Source organism: Excalfactoria chinensis, chromosome 8, assembly GCF_039878825.1.
Source record: "Excalfactoria chinensis isolate bCotChi1 chromosome 8, bCotChi1.hap2, whole genome shotgun sequence".
In the NCBI taxonomy this organism is placed as follows: domain Eukaryota; kingdom Metazoa; phylum Chordata; class Aves; order Galliformes; family Phasianidae; genus Excalfactoria; species Excalfactoria chinensis.
Genome location: NC_092832.1, coordinates 5,820,841 through 5,842,749, shown reverse-complemented (window position 1 = coordinate 5,842,749; position 21,909 = coordinate 5,820,841). Strand labels below are relative to the sequence as shown.

The 21,909-nt window shown below is 36.6% G+C and overlaps 1 protein-coding gene across 2 annotated transcripts in view; it reads left to right on the top strand.

Annotated features, from left to right (window-relative positions):
* Positions 1 to 21,909, top strand: part of VAV3 (vav guanine nucleotide exchange factor 3) — a 145,750-nt gene that overhangs the window by 97,429 nt on the left and 26,412 nt on the right. For both annotated transcript variants that reach the window (XM_072343297.1, XM_072343296.1), the window contains exons 18-20: positions 896 to 918; positions 3,922 to 3,967; positions 21,488 to 21,624. In XM_072343297.1, the coding sequence (XP_072199398.1) occupies positions 896 to 918; positions 3,922 to 3,967; positions 21,488 to 21,624 (206 nt within the window). The remainder of the gene's footprint in view (positions 1 to 895; positions 919 to 3,921; positions 3,968 to 21,487; positions 21,625 to 21,909) is intronic.

Here is a 21,909-nt window from a genome sequence, read left to right as displayed (position 1 = left end):
TGGAATGAAGTCGCTTGCAGATAAAGCTTTTAACTTGATTTATCGTAAATATAGCTCACTGTATGTGCAAGAAAGATACAAGGGAAGTTTTCAATGTAACAAATAAATCACTGGGCATGGATACTATGTGCTTTACTTTAGCAGCACATACAGTCAGAGAATGTGTAGGTAAATGCGGCTGGCTCTCATTTGGTAAGGCACTGAACCCAAGTCATCTAGAGTACACCAAAATATCAGTTATCAAACTAGACACTGAAAGGAAGAAGGCATACAAACAAAAAAAGCCTTTTTGTGTCTTTAGTAATGTGTGGTGGTGGGTGAGAGTGTTACTGCCTCGGTGCCATCTGATCACCTGATGGATTACAGTTTTTTAATCTCATTTTTAAACAGCACAAGAAAACATGTAGGAATAAGGTCTTATAAAAACCCACTGGCTGCAGATTCCATGCTATACTAACACAATTCTAAGCTGATGTACAAGTATAGAAAAATTTGCAGCTGGAGATATACATCTTATCTTGATACCTTGGCATACTCAGAACAGACATCTGAGAAGAGGTGCCAACACGATTTGCAATGAAGAACAATAGCTCTTAAATTCCCACTGAGCAGATGCCTACGAGGTGTGTTTGGGACTTTGCAGAAGCGCGTGCTGGCTCAGGCTGCCCTGCAGCCACTGGCACTGGGTGCAGCGCTGCCTGGGGAGGAGAGCCAATGAGCGAGGTGAGCACAGCCTGCACCGTGCGGCCCTGGGCTGCCCGGGCGTGCTGCAGGGATCAGGTAGCGCCGAGTGCAGTGGGGCTTGGTGTCATGCAGCGCAGCGCGGGCTGAGATTGCTATATAAGCAGCCTACATTTGCAATCACCAATAATGCCAATTTTTACTTACGTTTCAGAACATGGGAACCTGAAACATGAGGTAAGGATCCGTTTTCATGTGATATTTGCTTTGTTAATGACATTGCTTACTTTGTGCACGTGCTGTTGGAGCAGGTATGTTTTTCTTCTGCATTTAATAACGTATTTCTTTAGAATGGTGGCTAACAGCTACTAAATACAAATGTGCTGTGTTTTAAGTGTGTGCCAAGTTTGAGTTGATGTAGCTTAATGTTGAGAGTACTGGAAGGAGTAGGAGTGTATTGTTAAGTTACAGGATAAAAAACAACATTATTTAAGTACAGTTGTCTTGTTCCTCAGTGTTGCTGGACCAAATTTGGCAGTACAGTTAAATTTTTTTTCTATCTTTTTTGAACAATAGCCAGTTCTACCACATGAGCTGTGCTTGGTGTATCAATATCGGTGTCTCAGTCTGTGCTTCACAGCCTTTAGGGGCAATGAAGAGTAGCAGGGCAGTTTAGCCTTCTTATTTAAACAGGCCTTTGTTAATTTGGTAGGTAGGGAATTTATATAGTCCTGAGAGAATGATAAGATGGAGGCAGTACCTGGACTTAAATACAAGAATGTTGGCCATTACATTGGTTTGTGTTCTCACCACTTACCTGGTGCCTTTGGACAGAAGCACAGGAGGGAATAAGCAGTTACTTTTGTCTGCCAATTCTGGCAGAAGAAAGGCAGAAATGTGAGGGTAGAGTAGTTGCCAGTAGCTGCTTAACTTCAGAAGTTGGTGATAATTTAACCGCTTAACACGCTGGTGGTGAAAAATGTATCAGCATGTTATGTTTTTTCTCTCGATAAATGCATGTTTTGGTGCCATCACACCAGTAACAAAATTAAAAGGATGTATCTGCTGACGTGAGTTCTGCACGGGAGATCATGGCTGTCACACACAGAGCCAGCTCCATGTGCGCTCTCTCCTGTGTTGGAGCGCTGTGCTGCTGTGCCCACCCTGGATGGCAGCAAGGGCTGGGGAGGGCCCACCACCTTCTGGCATGTTCTCTGGCTGTGTTCTGGTCTGCAGCAGGCACCAGCCAGGCTCTGCGGTATCTGAAAGTGTGAGATCAGGGCAGTCTGGGTGCAACCCTGAGTGAGAGGGTGGTAGTTCTGCACTACCACAGCCTGTGCTCTCAGCCTTGCAGTCTGTCTGCATGCCCTGAAATGGCTGCTGCATGCCTGCCTTGCCATTTCTCCCGTCCGCAGCTCTGCACCTGTACCTCCATCCGCCTGCTGCCTGGTCTTTAACGTCTGCCAAGAAATATCTGCTAAGGAAGGGCACTTGAAAATATGAAAATTATAGCATGGCCTTTTAGCTGAACTCTCCCGGTGCTGCAGTTGACAGACAGCACTGGGAAGCCATGAACAGATTGCTGAGTGCACCTTGTGGGCAGACCTGCCAAAGTACCTCAAGCTACAGAAGGTGAACATACGTGGCCAGATGAAGAAAATATGGATCCTAATTGTAGCTAATCTCTTCTGACCTTGAGCTTCTCACCCCCAGCATGATTCTGAAAAAAATACATATGCACACACACAGACACACTTTTTCTTTTTTTTTTTTGTAAGAAAAGCTTGCTTTCTAGAGCTATTAATTTGGTACTGGCAATTGATTTGAGCCAAAAGGTCAGGATTTCTTTCTTTCTTAATTGTGTGTTTTAAGTTTACTTCAGTACTATAAGAGTTAAGTATAAATCAGAATATATGATTTGGGAAAAGATTTATGTCATACTAGTAATGTAGTCATAATGGTACTGCAATATATTTGAGGATAATTCACCATGTTTTCGTACAACCAAAGAATTTTCCTTGTAATCATTTTCTGGCTGAACCTTTGGTGTAACTGAGTTGTATTATCACAGAACTACGGTATTGTGTTGCCATTTAGTTCAGTGTCTGTGTCTTCCTTTGGGCCTGCTTTTCTCTGCTTTTGCTCCCTTCCCTCTTGTGCAAATATTCAAATAGCGCTGTGTTAATAATTAAGAGTAATAAAAAAAGTAGCCTCTATTTAATGAGAATAATGAGTTTCAAGGTATGAACAAAAGTCTCTAGTTTTACTTTTAGCAGCAATTTTCAAATTTACCTTTTTCATTACACTTGAAAATAATAATTAAAAAAAAAAGATAGTTTAGAGTTGTAAGGTATTGACCAAAGATGTCCAATCTGGCCAGAGTCTGAAAGCTGTTTTTCTGTTGTCGTTGTTGTTGTTTTCTTTTCTTAAACAAAGCTTTTCCTTTTGTCAGGTTGCTCTGGGACTTAGTAATTTTGTTGTGCCTCAGGTTACTGCTTTTTGGCTTGCCTCAGTGTGTCCCACATCAGTGTATATCAACTACTGCTAAATTGGAGCAACTTAATTGTTCCCTTTATTATGCAGCATGTTTTCCTCTGATTGATTTGATTAAAAAACATATGTATGAATGCATGAACTTTCAAGTAAGCCATCAGCTAAAATATGTTGGCAAAAGGAAATGGCTAGCTTTAAAGATAAGCTTTGTTTCACGCTCAAATTTTCAGAGACTCATACCTCATGTCAGTGTTTCTGATTTTACAAGGCTGTACTTCATCCAAGTTTAGAAGAAGAAAGAGGGAGAGGAGTTAATAAAAATTTAAGTATTTGCCCAGAAAATGAAGCATTTTCTAGGAAATTCTAACTACCTTAAGTGCAGAGGAGGAACAGTAAAAGTTTTTGTCATACTAAAACAAGAGAAGCAGCATCACTACTTTTGTCTTAGTGGAGTGCATATTTTTCCTCTATCATACTCATAAATGATTTTCTTAATATGCAAAAATTATAAGATATAAGTTTCTGCACTAAGAATCTTATGAGCCTAGTGTCAGAAAAAAGATGGGATATATGTGTAAACTTTTTCCAAGTATGATATTTCTACCAAATTAAGATAATTGTGGCTATGATGGTAGGGAAAATAAGATAACCATCTTTGCCTAGTAGATTGTGGGAATGAAAGCAGTGTGATGTTCCTTCATGAAAACAAGTTTATTCATATCCTTGATTTGTATTTTTGTTGTTCAGAAACGAACGAATGGAATTAGAAGGAACTCCAGACACGTGGATCCAGGTTAGTGTCATGACTTTTTAATAGTTGATCATAAAATAAGGAGAGCAAGAAAACTATAACTCACGCTGTTTTGTGATTGCTATTGTAGTGTGTGCAATACTGAAAATTTATTGTTACAGTTACGAAGCTATAAGCAATTGCCCTGTTAGCGGTTTCGAAGATATGGTCTGTTTTTTCTTTTTCCTTAACCATTGCTTCAGTTCTGTCTGAACAATGAAATGCCTCTGGGCTTTTGGTGAACTTGACACACCCTACTCTGTAGGGTGCAGTTTTAAACTGCAGTTTGCAGTTTTATAAAGAAATAACAAAGTGTTGAAAAGCATACAGTCGCTTACAAAACTTAGGTTTTAATCTGCAGAATTGTAGGTTGAAATTGAAATCTAACTGTGGTGTGGTATGCAGTACTTAGGTCTATTGGATGTGAGTTGCTCTTCTAAAAGGCATATAAACAAACCATAGTTTTATGTGGAATCTAAAGTGATTTTATTTTTTTGCTAGGTTATAGTAGATATTCTTCTGGCATGGTGGCAGTAGCAGCCCTTAAATTAAAAGCTTGCTTGTAGACTGTATACTCAAGCGGGTGATTGTTTCCTCTGGAGGCCCATTATGTGCCTGCATAAAATACGCAATGTTTTTTGGTGTAACTGTGTGATATTTTTAGTATCTTTTTATTTTATTTTTTTTTACAGTAATTACATTTCTGTCCTTTACATGTTTCTTGTGTAGTGCAATTACTAGAGATTTGTTATGTAGATATCATTTGGAAAAAGCCAAGCTGTAGATTATTAAAGTTTTCTAGGCCTGGATGCCTGAAAAGAGTTGGAGTTGAACGTTAAACAGGATAGCAACTTGATTCCACTTTATAGCCTGGCAGAGCTGAGCACTTCTGAATTAGTGGTGGTTGTGTCACTAGCATTGCAGCTGCCTTGGCTCTGAAAGTCTTATGTGTTGTAACTAGCTGAAGCAGGCCACACCTTTCTTACGCACATACCTTTGACACGTCTTAGAACTTTGCTCCCTTTAGTTTATAAAGCTAGGTGTTTCATGGTGCACCTAAGTTTTTATGTGTTGTTGACTGAAATTTGTAAAGAAGAAGAAACAAGCACCCTGTAACTCTGAAGTTATTTTAGTCAGAGGACGAAAAACATACATAAATTACAAATGAAATTACTTGGATAAGAATGTATACTTACTAATACTCCATAGATATAGATGGTTTTCAAATGAAGTGAGCTTTTTTATTTGCATTTTGTCAACAAAGATGTGCATGTCTTTGGTAATCTTTTGATAATCTCCTTTAAACATTCTAGACAATACTGCTCATCAGGTAATCCATTGTCTTATGACACAGAAGATGCCATCCAGGGAGCAGCACTTTGTTAAAGACTAGCTGTTTTCAGCATGCATTGCTGCATAGATCCTGAGTTCTTTGTAAGGCGATTGGCATATAAATCTCTGGAAATCCTAGCATCACGGTGAACTTGTTGCTGAGAGCAGTAGTCAGTCAGGGATACTGTCAAGACTTAATGTGCTGCATTATGATTGTATCTATGTTTAAAGAGAAAATTGAGTTGCCCGAACTAGTGTCTTTAAGAGGTCTAACAGTGCTGCTGTTATCCATGTTTCCTGCTATGGTGCTGAAGCATTAGTACTGATCTAGGAAAGCACATTTGCTGTGAATCAGTTGCAGACACCTGCAGTGTCTAAATATTGATGGAGTCTGATATCAGTAGTAAATAAAATTACTGTGGGCTGCAGGTGTTTTTGCACAGTCTTCTCAATATCCCTTACTCATATGCAATCTTTCTGTTTCTGTCTTTGACTATTTTAATAGTGAATAATGAATGTAGGATGCTTAGCATAATCAAGTTGATGTGTTATGATCTGAATAGCTAAATGCAACTTTTACTGGCACCACTTAGCACTGACTGAAAGAATGCCTTTTTATTTGAGAAGGTGGTGTAAATGAAGCTGTTGTTCATGTTAATAAAAGTATCCCTAACCTTCTGCTTGTAAAGCTTCTTGATGGGGGAACCTATCCAGCTCAAGTAGCCTAAAAGCAATGAATTGTTCATGGACATTCCACTTGTTTTTGTTTTTAAGTTTAGTTAAAAGTGGCAGTTTTCTCTTAGAGATTTGTTTTGCTTCTTTATGTTGAATAAGAAAGGTAGAAAGAAAAGTGATGAATGGTTGGGAAAGCAGTGAAATTCCTAGGAAATCAAACAGCTGTGAGAAATGTGTGGAAAGTGCAGATAGAGAAGAAATAAGAAAGCAAAAGAATGTTTGCTTTTTCTCTGTGCTGTATGCTATGACTTCTACCACATGGTACAATTGTACGTGACCTTCTGAACTGGTCCATCTACTACATTTTAGGCAGGTCTACTTTTGGAATAACAGTTGAATGAACCTGTAAATGCATCTGCACCTTTAAAGCTAGGAAGAACTTGGTCTGGCATTTGCATTGTACTGTAGAACAACAGGTTTCTTTATAAATATGTTTGAGAATTGATCTCAAGAAAGCGTTTATATGTATGTTTAATTTTAAGCATGTGTTTTGCTCTGTTGACAAAAATGACAAATGGACCATTTGTATGTGCACTCATAAGTGTAAATCTAAGGATTTTGTGTATTTTTTTTGAGAAGGATGACAATCTGACTAGTATTTTTAATATTAATAATTTTCAATATATTGAGAGTTTTTTTTTTTTTTTATTTTTTTTCCCTCAGCTATTGAAATAGTACCACGTATGTTTGCTGTCTTCATTTTTTAAGGGTGTAAAGAGAGTCTGAATCTAATGGATTCACAGCTTGGTGTTTTTAAAAACTAGTTTTACCCTAAACATGTATGCTAATATAAACATTGGAACTTTAATCTCTAGAAGTGTGAAAGCATATTTCATATCAGAAGGATAAAGTTCGTAAAAATAGAACACTAGAAGCCTTGTACTCAAGATTCATTGCAGATTAAACTCAAAATCTGATCTGTGAAAGAGGGTCATTGAACATGTTCTGAGTTCTTAAACAGCTGGTTTCTTTGTAAGCACGGATAAAAATTGAGTGAACCTTAGTTGTGAATTGAGGGGACAGATCCAGCAGGTCTCCTAACTTCCAATAATCTAAAATATTGACTGAATTTTGGGTGGCTGAGGCAGTGTTAATGTATGCAATGGCATGTAAAGTTATTGGTCAAGTTATTTTTCAGTTAGATTTCCAAGTCCAAACGGTAGTTTTAAAAAAAACTTTCATATTTCTGGTTGGTGTCTGATCCATGCTTGCTTTATTAAACATTTCTTTATTATTGATTTTAAACAGATTATAAGGAAAAGAATCTGATGGGAATAACTGGGTTTGCAGCCTAGATTATATGTGTATGTATGTGTGTGTGTTAATGTAGTTGTGGATGCATTATATGTATGTTCATATAAATATGCCTCTGATATTGTTGGCCAATAGAGTCGGAGGCATTACTTTCAGAGCAACCTCTGAATATATGTAGGTTTGCATTTACTTGTGTATATATATATACTTATATGTAAACATATACATATATGTATATGTAGGTTGCTCTGAAAGTAATGCTTCTAACTTTATTTCCTTTGAAAGTACAACAGATACAAAGAGCAGAAAAACGCAATTTGATAGAGCAGATTCTTAGCTACAGAACACTGCTTTTCAACATAGACACCACATTTAGCTACGCCTTTTCACCAGCGATGAGCAAGAACTGCATGTTCTGCTTGTAACAAGGTGCATGGCTGCCTGGAATATGGCTTGTCTTTAATGCCACTGTTGCCGTCACTGAAACATGCCACCCACCAGCACTCACATCCACTGTTTAGTCTCCATCAACATTCAGCGGATGTCAATGAATGTCATTGGGTGCAATTTTTTCTTCACAGAGGATTTAATTGACAGATGTTTGCTTTATATGCACTTCAGTGTCAAGCACCGTTTTGTCAAAATGCCCCTCTGGTGCCATCTGTCAGATGACAAGAAAATGGAATGGAGTATTGGTGGGAAGGTTCAACCTCCAATGCCGTACCAACATCATCTGCCTCTGATGTTGTGGGCAAACATAATAAAACAGGAGACATTGCTTTTGGAGCAGTCCACGTGCGTGTGTGTGTATATGTATATACATATAGCACACCATTGGAGATATTTGTTTAGACATGGTGGGAAATGAGCTACTCTGTGCTTCATGTTGAAATCAGATTATGAAACCTGAGTTGTGTTTGATTTCTAAACAGTGAAACAATATTCAGATGTCTGTGTATTGTGGTAACAATTGTATCTAGTTTTCATTGTTAAAATTAAGGAATAGTGTAACATGGGCAGGTTATGTTTCCTATTCAGTTGAGATCAAGGAATACTGGACTGCAATGTTTCAACCAATTCTGATGCAGTGCGCTCTTCTGTGCCAGTGAAGTTTAATCCTTATTTCTGTTTCAGTACCACTCCAACTACATGTTCAACCAAAAGCTAACTGGCTCAAATTCAAATGCTAGGATGTCCCCACCTGCAGTTAATTCTTTGCAATGCATTTAGCTATAATAGACAAACCTACCTTATTAAACTGTAAACTTGAAGCAGGTATCTGATTTTTCTCATGAACTATCCAGGTGAGGCCTTGGTTGTCATGAATTTTTCCTTGTTCAGCCCAAATACATAGAGTATCCTATGTCATGCATAAGAAAAGATGGCCTGCTGCAATCTATAGCTCGGTGCTGAAAGGCTCATGTTCAAGAATGTATTTCTCCATTCCAGCAATGGGTGCTATTCTTTGTGATCCTGGATGGATCTCTCATGGCCTACTGATAAGAAGGGGAGTTTATCATGGTTTTAAGCCACAATAAAATGTCTGTCGTGCATAGAAAACTACCATTAAGTGGACCCCCAGTGTTTAGCTTTCTTATGAGAAATGTGACTGAAATCGCAAAAAGTATCTCCTTATTATGACTGCCTTCAAAATGGATTGCACCAAAATGGTATCTTTACTAAAGGAGTTGCTGTGTATAAAATCACATTGATGGGTATTTTTCTGGGGCATTCTGTGGCACTGCTTAACAATTATTTTTCCTGTCAACCGAGCATGGGTGTCTATATCAGTCCACTTGCTGCTAGTTCTTACTTTCTTTCAGAATGACAAAAAATAACACAGAGATTACAGACCATTTCTTTCTGCATCTTTCCCGAGGACCTTACTCAAGAGTCCCACATGCTTGTTTCTTCATTTCTAAATATCTATGAGAAGCTTTTGGAAAAGTCATTATGACAGCATATAATGAATTGCTAGAGCATATGTAAGATATTATTTTCATCTTTAGATATTGTTTATGGTGAACACAGCAGAGAGTTTTAATGGGTAGTCAAGTGAGTGTATAAATGGAGGAGGTGACTGCAAATGAACCCGGGGAAAGCCTGAAGGAGTGCTGAATGAAATATGTCTCACAGAACTTTCTCCAGTGATGGAGTTTGTGGTTTGACAAGTGTGAAGTCCTTCCCCCTTTTTAATGTTATGAGACAGCCTATTAGGGTTCACAGTAATGAAACATGCATCACATCCTGTAACAGGACCAGAAGACCTGGACACTGTTGCGTGCAGGCTAGTCAGAAGGACTTGATATATCCATTTAGTATTTGAAATTCCTTGTTAAGGAATTGTTAAAGCCTATATGGCTTCAAAATAAAAGAAAAATGAAACATACAAATAAGTATTTTAGACTGGAATGAACTCAGACTTTTACTTATTTTAGAGTTTGTGTCTTAATAACTAACAATTATATCATATATATGGTTTTGCATGTTTTCCTTGATGATAACTAGGTTTTTTGGTGCACTGGATTTGCTAAGTTGCTTAGGACTTTTTGAAAACATTATATTGTAGTGTATTGAGCTTTAAAACCCCAAATAAGCTTTGATTATACATATTTAAAGCATGCTTAACATTTATGGGAGCTTTACTGGGGTTTGGATACTTTTTCTTTCCCTAACACAGCATCTGAATACTTGGTTCAGGGTGCAGTAAAGCATACAGTACGTGTCTCTAGGAATCTGTGAATCAGATGAATTGCAGTGAGGACATGGTTAATGGGGCAGCTACGAGTTCTTTTGCAGCTGAAGGAAATTCTTTGCTTAAGGAAGACAGAGACAATGCTGCTGCTTGCCAACACAAGTGTAATTACGAATGTTCTGGAGTGTCCCAAGAAGTTGGGTTGCAGCTGTAATGTGAGCAACTCCTAGTACGCCCAGCTGTGTTTTAACATGTTTTACATCATGTGGCAGGGACAGTAAAGGTTCATGAGATTCAGTTATCACCAGATTCTAATTTAAGGGGATGGCCTCCTCATTCTGGGTGGATCTTAGCAGCAGTGAATTCAGAGAGCCCCTGAATTGCTACTTAATTTTTATCTCAGTGTTTTGAGAAGACGTCTTTCCTTCAGAATCTCTACCCTTTTACTGCTGCACTAATGCTATTGTTGCTTCCCAAAATAATGTATTCATCTTTGTTCTGATACAAGAAAGAACATGTCTAACGTTTTTCACCAAGAAATTTTCCACTGGTGTATTTCTGGGAGGCAAAGCAGAGTTTTGTCTTCCAATGAAGCATTTCAAATGCAGTTTAATGAATTTTATTTGGGTTGTTATATTTTAAATTGAAATCATTTTTACATTCCTGTTGGGGCAAAGTATTTTGAAAGGTGCCTGTCCCTGTGGCATCTCAGCAGTGAGCTAACATTCACAGAAAATAGCCGTTAGCCTTTTCTTTTAATTAAACATCAGAAGACCCAGCTGCCAAAGGGTGAAATATATTTATTTTGTTGAACTCTTTCATCCTTGTATGGTTGGATTGTGAGATTATTTTGTAGCTGGGTAATTTAGGCTCTTTTGTCTTACTGGATATGTATTTAGGACTGTCTGTAGATCGTGAGCAACTAATATTCTACTTTTCTCATGTAATGTGTTTCATACATGCTTAGCACATACGTAAATCTTAAGATGAGGTTGGTGGAAGGTTCTACAATGTAAAATTTTCCACTTAAAAACATTTCTTCATCTTGTTCTGAGCAAAACACCACTGTGTACGGGTAGCTACAAGGGAGCTGGCAGGAAGGAAAAAAGAACAGGTTAAAAAAAAAAAGGGCCAATCAGACATGCCGGTATAATCCATAAAACCAGAATTATTCCATTTTGCATTTTCACAAATGGTATAGCGCGATTTAATAAATTAATGAAGGGAAAGAATGGAAATGTGCATGCAGAAATTACGACCTGAAATTGCCCTTAGTTTCTCTGGCAAATAGAAAGGAATTGTGTAGTGTTTTGCTGATGTTTATTAGGACTTCTAAATCTCTTATTCATCCTCAAGAGGAGTATTGAATTTACCTGTATATTTCCATATCCGATTTAATCTTCAAGGTACTGTCATTCTCAGAAGGCAAAACAAAATAAGGCAGTGATTGATTAAAAACAGTCAAAAGCATTTTCACAGTACTCTGAAACATATGGTTTCTTTTCTTGTGGCTCGCTCATTTAACTAAATCAGTATTTGATCACTACTTCAAAGTCATTCTCACACAAAGAATTTGGGAAACGTTGTAAAACTAAAAGCATCCATCCCATGGGAGAAAAAAGACTCTAGCAAATTCACAGAAGAGGTGCTTACAGAACTACCTCTGCCTTCTGCCTAAGGAAGGTTTTAGGACTTGTAGAAGGGGCTGGAGGCAAAACTGATGCTGCTTTTCAGAAGAGTTTTTAATCTGATCACCTCTTTGAGCTTCGAAGAGCAGAGAACAATGAGGCTGAGTTAGGCTGCAGGCCCAGCTTGCCCAGGGTCAATTCTTCACCAGTATCCAATTAAATGGATGCTTAGAGACACAAATGGCAGATGATGTTGTGCTACTTTCCCCGATAGCTTTTGTTTTTGTTCCTTAGCTCTTAAAAATGTGGAAGAATAATTATGACTTTCTGAGCCAAGCTAAAGTTTTGGCAGTCACAACATCCTTTAACTGTTACTTTCATAATTATTTTTGTGAATAAAGTACTTTTTGTTTAAAACCTGTTGACTATTACTTCGTAGAGTAAATGAAGAAGAAATTAATACTTTTTCTCTACATTTGTTTCTCTCTATATCTGTGTTTCTCTTGAGTTGTCACAACCCTTCTAGTTATTATCTGTTGTTATCTGCTTGTTGTTTCTGATAGAGAAGCTTTTTGATACGTCTTCTTTTTTTCCTGCATGCTGGTGGTAGAAGAATGACAATAGTCACAGTATTTAAGATACAGATGCATCATCTGATATGAGTACTTCTGTAGTTTGGTTTTGGGAATTTGAGAACTAGTACGCAGCTGAAATAATATTCTGAAGAATGGAATTTAAAGAACATCTTGTAATGATTTCAAGATGTTATTTTAATGATGAAGCTTTTTTTAGTGTCCATCAAAGTTTTACGAACATTCTAACTCTTAAATTTGCATTTATAGTTATCTTATACTAAGGTATGATGAATTCCCCCAGCCTAGTGTATGATCCATTATCTTACTGTGCAGACACTTCAGTTCAGGAAATTGTCTGTCATTTCCTTGTAAGTATTCTTTTTAAATAAACAATTTTGCATCTTCTACAAGACTTCTACTAATCCACTGTTTACTCCCATTTAAATATTGCATATTAATTTTTTGACCAGTGTAATTCCAAGCTCAAATTTCTTTGGGAGATCCTTTTGGAAACTTATTTGAAAAAATAAAAAGATGGTTATTTCAAGCTTTTACTTCCTATCCTTCCATGGTATATTTATGTGGGCGATCTTTGTCCTCATCGTGATAGTGTCTCCTGTTAAAAGTGCTAATACCCATTAGGATAGCTTCTTGATCCTAATATTCATTGTTTACTTCAGAAAACTTAAAACAATGTGCCAAATGTTTCTTTAAAAATATGTTTTACTTGTTGCTTGTAATTTCTTCATTTACTTGCAAATTCTGTTCTTATGGCAGACATTCACCAATCTGCCTGATACAAATACCAGCTGTTAATGTGAGGGCATGTACTTAAATCAGTTAGGCTGCTTCAAAGCACTATTTTACACCTAATATCATATATTTCTCTGGTGCTGAGGCTATTTTAAGAAATAGGTTACAGGTTGTGATTAACAACTCAGCAGTTTCATATTTGAATTCATTTAGTACTCAAGGAGTCTTTCCAAGTAGTGATGGTATAGAAGTGATCTGATTTTTCTTTTTGTTCAGCAGAATCAATTAGTTCAGTCCCACTGTTCTTAAATTTTCTTTGTTGTTTATCCAGGGAAATATGTAAGGTACCTACGTAAGGAATTCATACAAAGTATTTGTGTTCAGCTCTCGTTACTGCTCCTTCTGACCTGCAAATAAACAGAAGGCTTGCTCAGTCTTGCACTATTCATAACTTACGTTTCTTAATCTTTAGTGTGCAACCGGGATTTGAATAGTAACTTTATTATCTGAGTCTTTGGAAACTACTCCAGTTTGTAACCTTATAGGTTATTCTTTAACCAGATTGTTTGGAATGGGAGGTGTAGGGAGAGGAAAGGGCATGAGGCACTCAGTTCAGATGGTAGAGCAACGTTTTTACTGTTTTTGGATTTTCTTTTTCCTTAATTGGCTTTGAAAACAGCAAATCTCATAAAGCATGATTCAACAACAAAAAAATGTATGTGTGGATCCCAGCTTTTCTTTGAGAATAATCTCACCTCTGATAATAGAAGTTGTGTTGCAATTAGTATTGGTGATTTTAATATAGCAGAATTTGCTTAATGACACAATGTGCTATTTTAGTTTTTGCCCTCACTCTTCCTTGATCGTGAAGAGGATAAATAGGGGAGATATTCTTCAAAGAAAAAGACCGTGTAACTTAATGATGGACACTGAAGGCTCTGACTGCTCTTGTGCATTGCATGCTGCTTTAGTTAGCCCTTTGCTTCAGTTGCATTTAAATCCTGTAATTGTATGTAGCTCTGTGCATGCACGACTCAGATGTCTCGTAAACACAGAGTGATATCAGCTGAGCTCAAGGAGAGCTTATGCTGGGATTTAAATACATAAAGAGCATTTGTTGTCAGAGCACTACGTTTGGGAGAAAGAACCAGCTGGATCTGTTCTGCTGAGGTCAGTTTGATCTCTGGTGGTTTTTTGATGTGACTGCAAGCTGCTGCCACAAGCGGTAGTCCTTTTTCCCCTGAAAAGGCTTTTTTTTCCCCTCTGCTTGTTTCTTTTCTTTTTTTTCCTTTTTTTTTTTTCCTTTTTTTTTTCTTTTCTTTTTTTCTTTTTTTTTTTTCTTCTCTTCTTCAAGATCAAGAAAACCCAACCTGTATGGAGGGTTACTTTTTGAAAGTAGATTTTCAGACAAAGATACAGTGTGTGTATATATATACATATATTTTTTTTTCTTAATGCAGTTTTCAAACAGTGTTCATTTATAGATGCTTCCTTGTAAAGAGTCTATACTGGACTGACATTTTCTTCTATATAGTGTAAGAGTTGTCTGTTAATAACTAAAAGGTGTATCTGCCATAATCTGAGGTCATTTATAATAAATGTTGTTCCAAGGAGGAAGATCGCAAGAGTGTTTAAGTTAAAAATGCTGAAAGACTGTGTCGTTACAAAGAAGATGTGTGCAAGTGAAATTAGACTGTCTTTTGCTGGAAGCTGTCTCTTTTATCAAGTATAGGCCACTTCCTGCTCATGTTATATGATAGTTCAAAGAAGCTCTTTTGCCAAGAATTTCTTTACTTAAGTAGAAGAAACAGAGAGTAATGTTCTGTTTTTTTATCTTAGAGGCAGATGCTGTTGGTCAGTGTTGGGCACAAAAGAAATGATGTGAAAGGTAATTTAATGTTCATTTTTGCAGTGCCTGATGAATAAAATCTTAGCACATTTTCAGTAATTTGTGTTTATAAATTCTGTTTGAGACCTCTAGAATCTTTTAACTGCCTTAAGTCTGCGTTTTCATATGTTGAAACGTGCATCTTGCTGTCTGTGATTTACTGAAGTGTATGGATGGTTTAGTCAGCAGGATGACTAATTCCATTTGTGCTGAACAGACTTGCTGGGAGGTACGGCTGCTTCCCGTCAGGCTGTGCTTTCAGGAACACTGCAGGAAGGACTGAGCTACCATGTAGTTGCCACAGTGTATTTTTTATTTATCTTTTTAATGTACAACATTTTTGTTTCTTGTTTCTTAACTGACCAAGCATAGGAAAATGCCAAGGGTCCTGTTCAAGATTCATGGTGTTTCACAGTATTAAAGTTAGTGCCCAAAACTTTGCTCTTGTTTTCAAGCTATTTTCTTCTGATTGCTTGCCACAGAGTTATCCTTGGGCTCACTGGAGGTGGTATCAAAAATACAGCTCAGGGTAGTTACCTCTCTGGAATACCTTGCAAGATTTATCCCTGTTTTTCAGAGCTTTTTCCTGCGTAGTCTGCTACTGTCTGCATATACTTCATAGTTCATCTATTGTATCTGCCTGGTAAAAATTGTTAGCTCCTCAGGGCAGGTACTCGTTTGAGCAAGTCCGCCATTTAGAATGCCACACCTTTCTGTGGAACCACATTAAAAAGCATGGTAATTAACAGTGGTTAATTTTCATACCTTATGCTTTTGTATAAAGCAGAGCTTCATTTTAGTGCTGTTTTTAATTCATATGCTAAAACTTTTTGCTCAGTCTTTGAGGAAATAACTTAGACTCTTAGTTCTGATGGAACTTTATTTTTAACATTTATATTCCAAGTTCATTGACAAGCTTACATTGAAGTTATGTGTTGCTTATTTTGTCAATACAAAAGAAAATGGTATATTTATGAAAAATGTATTCTTGTTCAAGCAATACACTAATTATAATCGGCCATTTCTAGTCATCATTTAAAATGTTGAGATTCACTGCAATTGAACATGAAGTGTCTGTTATTTAAACATTGTATTTTTGAATTTACAGTCCATGGTTATCTGTATAGGTCACATCCAGGTCTTCCAAAGCAGTATGAAAGCGCTCCCTTTCAGTGTTGTTCTGTTTCTGATAGCAGGCTGTTGGTCAAATTCTTTGGCAGGCAGATACTTTCCTACTGTAATTGCTTTGGTATAGTTCTCTTTGTCCTATAGGATGGCAGTCCTGAAATCTTCTGCCTCAGATTTAAAGAGGAGAATGAATGTTTACTGATTGTGATTTGGAATTTATTACAGATTTGTCATCTGCATCGTGAGATAAGTTTTCTTCCACTTGTGCTAGCAAGTTTTCTGTGGACGAGAGTCCTGGCTGGGCTGTATAATCAGAAGTTTAGGCAGTTGAGAAAGGTATCCATTAAATACTACCTTTTAATTTAACAGTCACCTTCCTTGAGGCTTTGGTGTCAAATTTGAATGAAACAGCAGAAGTGGCCTTTGTGGTTACTCATATGGAAAACATCGAGACTTTATTGAATATTACCTAAAACCAAAGAGCTAATGAGAAGATAAGCAGAACTGAATCATTCAGAACTGTTTCTTGGTCACCCCTCATGTTTCAGTCATCTTACCTGCATGTAAGTTTTATGTGCAGTGTCTAAAATTAGAACATAAGTTATGATGACTTACAAAAATAATGACTTAAGACTGAAAGAATTAAAAGTTAATATGAAACATCTTATTTGAGGTATGTCAGTATACTTATTCATTGAACTAATTTTGTTCAGTAATAAGTATTTAAATTGTTGCCAATCTGAAAAGTGCACTTACACTGTGCTGGCATGTTTCATGTCTATGGGTAGTCTAAAAGAAAAAACAACAGCAAGAAACCACACAGAAACTGAAACAAGCACAAAAACTAACAAAAATATTTTATTTCGTGTTTTTAGTAGACAGCCCTGAAAACCAAATGTTTTTTTGTAAGTTATTACAGGATTTTTCTTTCTCTTCTCACCAAGTGAGAAGTCCTTACGGATAATTTGTTCCCTTAACAGTAATGCCATTGACTTCCTCAGTTGCAAAAGTAGATAACGTTGATTTGAAATTAAGCAACAGCTCTCTGGATAAAATGCAGGGGAGAAGAATCCAGGTTACTTTTAGTTCTGCAAGGAATTAATTATGAACAAGGATTTAAAACTCTGACACTGAGCAACAATGGCTGATTTGAAAAACAGAGTGCTAAAGGACTTTTGTTTTTATGAAATCCAAGCTCAGAAAAGGACTTTCCATTAATTAGGTTCTAATAATATTAGTACTGGGCCAAGATGTTGACAAGAAACATGGGTAAAGCCTGTTTTTTTCTGGTTTATAAAATCAGCAGATTGTTGTGGATGTTCTGTTTGTGGATTTAACACTGTCCACCTGCTTCTCACTTTGCTATTTTTATCAACCCACTGATTTATATATATATATATATATATATATAATGGTAACTTCATTATTTTAACGTATGCTGCTGTACTTGTTGATCTGAAATAATCCTAGTCTTATTTTACAGACTTTGTTTACTGTGCAATAAATGCTAATTTTTGAATTCTTTGCTTTTATTTAAAAGGGAGATCTCCTCTGTCAGTCTGTCTTGAGTCTGTGCTGTTAATGTGACTGTAGATTACAGTTCAAGTACTTATTTTGATGGCGCAAGGAGTTTCTGCCATGGGTTACTTTGCCCTTGTTTCCTGGATGAGGAGTGAAGGAGAGGCAGGAGGCTCTGAGAACTGAGATCGAGTACTATTTCTGGTCTTGGCTATGGGGAGACATTCTATATTTTTACAGCTGTTAAAAAAAGAAAGAAAGAAAGAAACTAAAAGCAAGCTCAGAGTTTCCAGATGGACCCTCAGCTTGCTCTTCTGATGAAAGAAAGGGCTGAATTAGGGAGTCTTCATATCATTTCCTGTTAGAAAGGCATTTGTTTTTCTGTTGTGATTGTGGAAACACCAAGATGTTTCCTTGGCTCATTGTTGGAAATTCTATTTGAAATTCAAAGCTTCTTGAAGTCAGGAGGCCTTCTTCAAGCACTTCTGTGGCTTTTGTATCAAGTTAAAAATGTTTGGTAATGAGGCTCTACTTTTCCTAGGGAAAGAGGAATTCTTGCATCAAGACTCATATTAACTAGGAGTGCGTATTTGATGCATATGAAGCTGTTTTATGCCTTTGTGTTAATAGTATATCCACAAATTCACCCTTGCACCTTGTTCTCCTGTACTGTCAGTTTTCTGTATGTTAAAATGATCCCTATGCAAAGCACATAACATGTCCTGCATTGATTGGAAATAGCAGATGCTGCAATCAGTTTTGACAGATATAGGTTATTGCATTATGCATGTTGTTGGCAAAAAATACCGTTTTTAATCTGCTTGAAACTCTGAGGGTCACTTGGTGCCATTCATAAATGCAAAGCTGCTGTAAAGAATATAAGTAGGTTATGTGAAATTATGAGAACACATATAATGGTTATTGTAGCTTATTCTGTACTACATTAGTTCCAAAATGTAACCTTCTTCCTTAATTCATAACTATATGATTAAATACTCAAGTATGTGTTTTGTTTTAGGAAAGGCATTTTTCTTAATGCAGCCAGATTGGTGCTTAGTTAATCCTGGTGCTAACACTGTTTTTTCTATCACAAAAGTCATTACACATAAAACAATTCAGGCTTCTGCTACATACCACTTTCTTTTTTTCTTCCTGTTTTATTACCTTACCTGTGAGGTAAAGGGTCAAACTTCAGTAACTTTTCTGTACTTGATTTATTTTTTCCACACATATTGGTGATGTAAGAAAAGTGGTTTGAGCGGAACATTTTTCTATGGAGGAAATGCTGTTTTTAGAAGAGCGTGTACTTGTTTCTGATTGATTCCAAGATTTTTTTTTTTAGTCTTTTGTTTCTGGAGAAACTTTTTTAATGTTCAAAATCATTTAACAGAGACAGACTCTTCCACTGATAGTTTCATATGATAAGACATCAGGTGCACATTCAGTTCTTTGACATCTTTGATCAATATGGACTGTCACTCAGTGTCTGGTGTTACTGATAGTGTGGATTTTCTGTGTGACTCAGAAACTATGTTGTTTGAATGCGATTGGCTGTACTTTGATGAACAAGAAATCTGAATCAAATCTGATCTATGAAGTAATTAACATCAGTGGATAATTTCCCATGTGTATACATGCTTTTTTGGTCTCTAGCCTATAGGACTAATGTACTGTATCAATACTAAAGCAGATGAATGAAATTAATAGAGTAATTAAAGAAGTCCAAGCATTGTTCTATGTTGTTTTGGTATATAGGAATCCTAACCATGTGTCCTTTTAATTCCAGATGCTGATTTATGTAAGTCATGTGGTAGAACGTGTACATTGTACTAGGTGGCATGTATTCAAACTAAAGATAACTCTGGGTGCAAAGAACTTCTAAATAGGTGAAAGACAACTATTGGATGCAAGTAGTAAAACTACTAAGGTTATAATAGTGGGGAGTAGCTGTAGCAGGTCAGCTTTGTAGTTGTCACTGCTTGTGTATGCATTATGGCGAAGAGGTTACGGTGTGTCTGTAGGAGGATATTAAACTCTTAAAACTGGTTAAAAGTCTGTTTGAAACTATAGAATTATTTCTAGTTACATCAAGAAGCATTAGATCATATTTAGCACTATCTGGTGAGGGAGTTTTATAATCAAAATTACTGTAGGATTTTACAGAATTAACCATACTGAATTCAATATAAGCATTCTAGGCATACTGTATTTTAACACGATTAATTCCTTATTACGTTTAGTGTAATTATACAAGTTCGTGCACTATAGCTTTTTTCCAAGTTCTCTTGGACTGGTTTGCACACATGCTAAAAATCACGATTACCAGTGAAATAAATGAAAATAACAAGTCATTTTACACATGATTGATTTAATAATTTCGAAAGTGTCCTATCATAAAAGAGAATCCTCAAACCAAATAGTGACAGGATTTGCACTGAGAAGTGCATAAGAACCTTTCTTCATTCTCATCTGAGATTAATACAGTGGTGGGATTTTAAGTACATAATATCTACTTACTAGTAATGTGGTAAACTGAATTCCCAGTATCAAAGTTTTGCAAAGCAAATAATATCTGAGTGCATGTTTACGATTTATTGCATATACAGAGCTATAATTTATATTGTGATGAGGGAGTTTTCTTGCATTAGTTGTCGGCTTTGAGTACATGCTTGTATGTGGCATTGCTTTTATTGCTACACAATAGATGCAGTGTTTCTTGATGCTCAATCAGAATTTCAAAGCATGTCTGCCTTAAATTGAGAAATAAAGCCAAGTCTGGTAATTACCTAAGTAGAATAATGGCTTACTAAATAAATAGATGTCCATTTTAAGTATACCAAGCAACTTGAAGGAACAGTGAAAAGTTATAAAGTCATTTGGGTTGAGTAATGTGGGAACTGACGTTCTTTTGGTTAATGTTTCATCATAGTGGATTAGTATTTATTCTTAACTACAGAGTTGCACTTACTAAAATGATTTAATACAATTTAGATATTGTGAATATTTGTATTTCTTGCTCCTGAAAATGCTATAATGATCTTGCAACATAAATACGTTTGTTCTAGCCCCAACATTCTTTTCAGTTAGAACTATGTTAATCAGTAACCTGATCACCTGTGACAAGATGACTTTTTCTTAGTAGATGAGGGAAAGACCGTGCAGTTGTTCTAATGAGTTTTAGAAATATGTTTCCCACAGTTTTTTTCTGGAGAAACTAGCTGCTCATGGATTCACAGGTGCACAGCTCATTGGGGAAAGAACCGGTTGGGTGGCTGGGAGTAAATGGAGGTAGATCTGGTCAACAGTACTGTTCCCCAGGGCTCTGTGTTGAGGCCAGTTGTTTAACCTTTTTTATTGATGATCTGGACCTGTGAGGCATTATAGGCTTGGGCAAGGTTGCTGGGCAGAAAAAAGACCAAGGAATTCTTGGATGATGGCCAATGGAACAGGAGCCAGCATGTGGTCTACAAGGCCAATGTCATTATGGCCTGCATAAGAAATAATGTGGCCAGCAGGGCTAGGGAACTTGTTCTCTTGTATGTGATACTGCATTCTGTTTTGGATCCCTCACTAAAAGAAAGCTGCTAAGGTGCTTTGAGCTGATGAGAGGTGTAGAAAACAAATCGGTGAGGAGCAAATTATACAACTGAGGCTGTTTAATTTGAGGAAGAGGAGGCTGAAGGGTGAGCATTCAAGCATTGGGATGGGCTTGTTTTTTCTTAACTTTTTTCATTAAAAGTATCTTTTTTTAAAAAAAAAAAAAAAAGAGAGAGAGAAATATTCAGATTTTGTGACGTGCTTACATAAGAAAACCAAGTGAAAGAAATACCCACCTTTATGCCTTAGTCAGGTGCCTGTTAAGCTTGTAGTGTCTTTTTGATTAATTGGTTTTATGGTCATACGATTTCATAAGTTGTTGTTAACAGGAATACATATGCTGAATTTTTTTCTTCTTCTTTTGTTTTGTCTTTTTTTTTTTTTTTTTTTTTTTTTTTTTTTTTTTTTTTTTAAAATCAGGCTTACCAAGGATGCAAGTAATTCGAAACTACAAAGGAATACCACAACCAGCACCACAGGATGGTCCACCATTACATATCCAGATTGGGGACACTATTGAACTGATCACAGGCGATGCTCATAGCTTATTTTGGCAGGTACTGTATTGTCTACGAAATGACCATATTCCATTAGTCTCAGATAACAAATTTATTTTCAGAAATTTATCTTACAACATTTTTTCCTTTCCGAACAAAGAAAATCTTTGACTTAAAATAAATCAGGTTCAGAGAAGTACCGTACCACATTCTTGATTTGGGACTGAGTAGATTGTAGTTGTCAAGCTAAATATATTTGGCACAAGCTAGAATTACTGGCACCTTGTGGGACTAATTCTGTCACTGTGCACTTATACATCCATCCATTGTCTGAATCTACTGGTA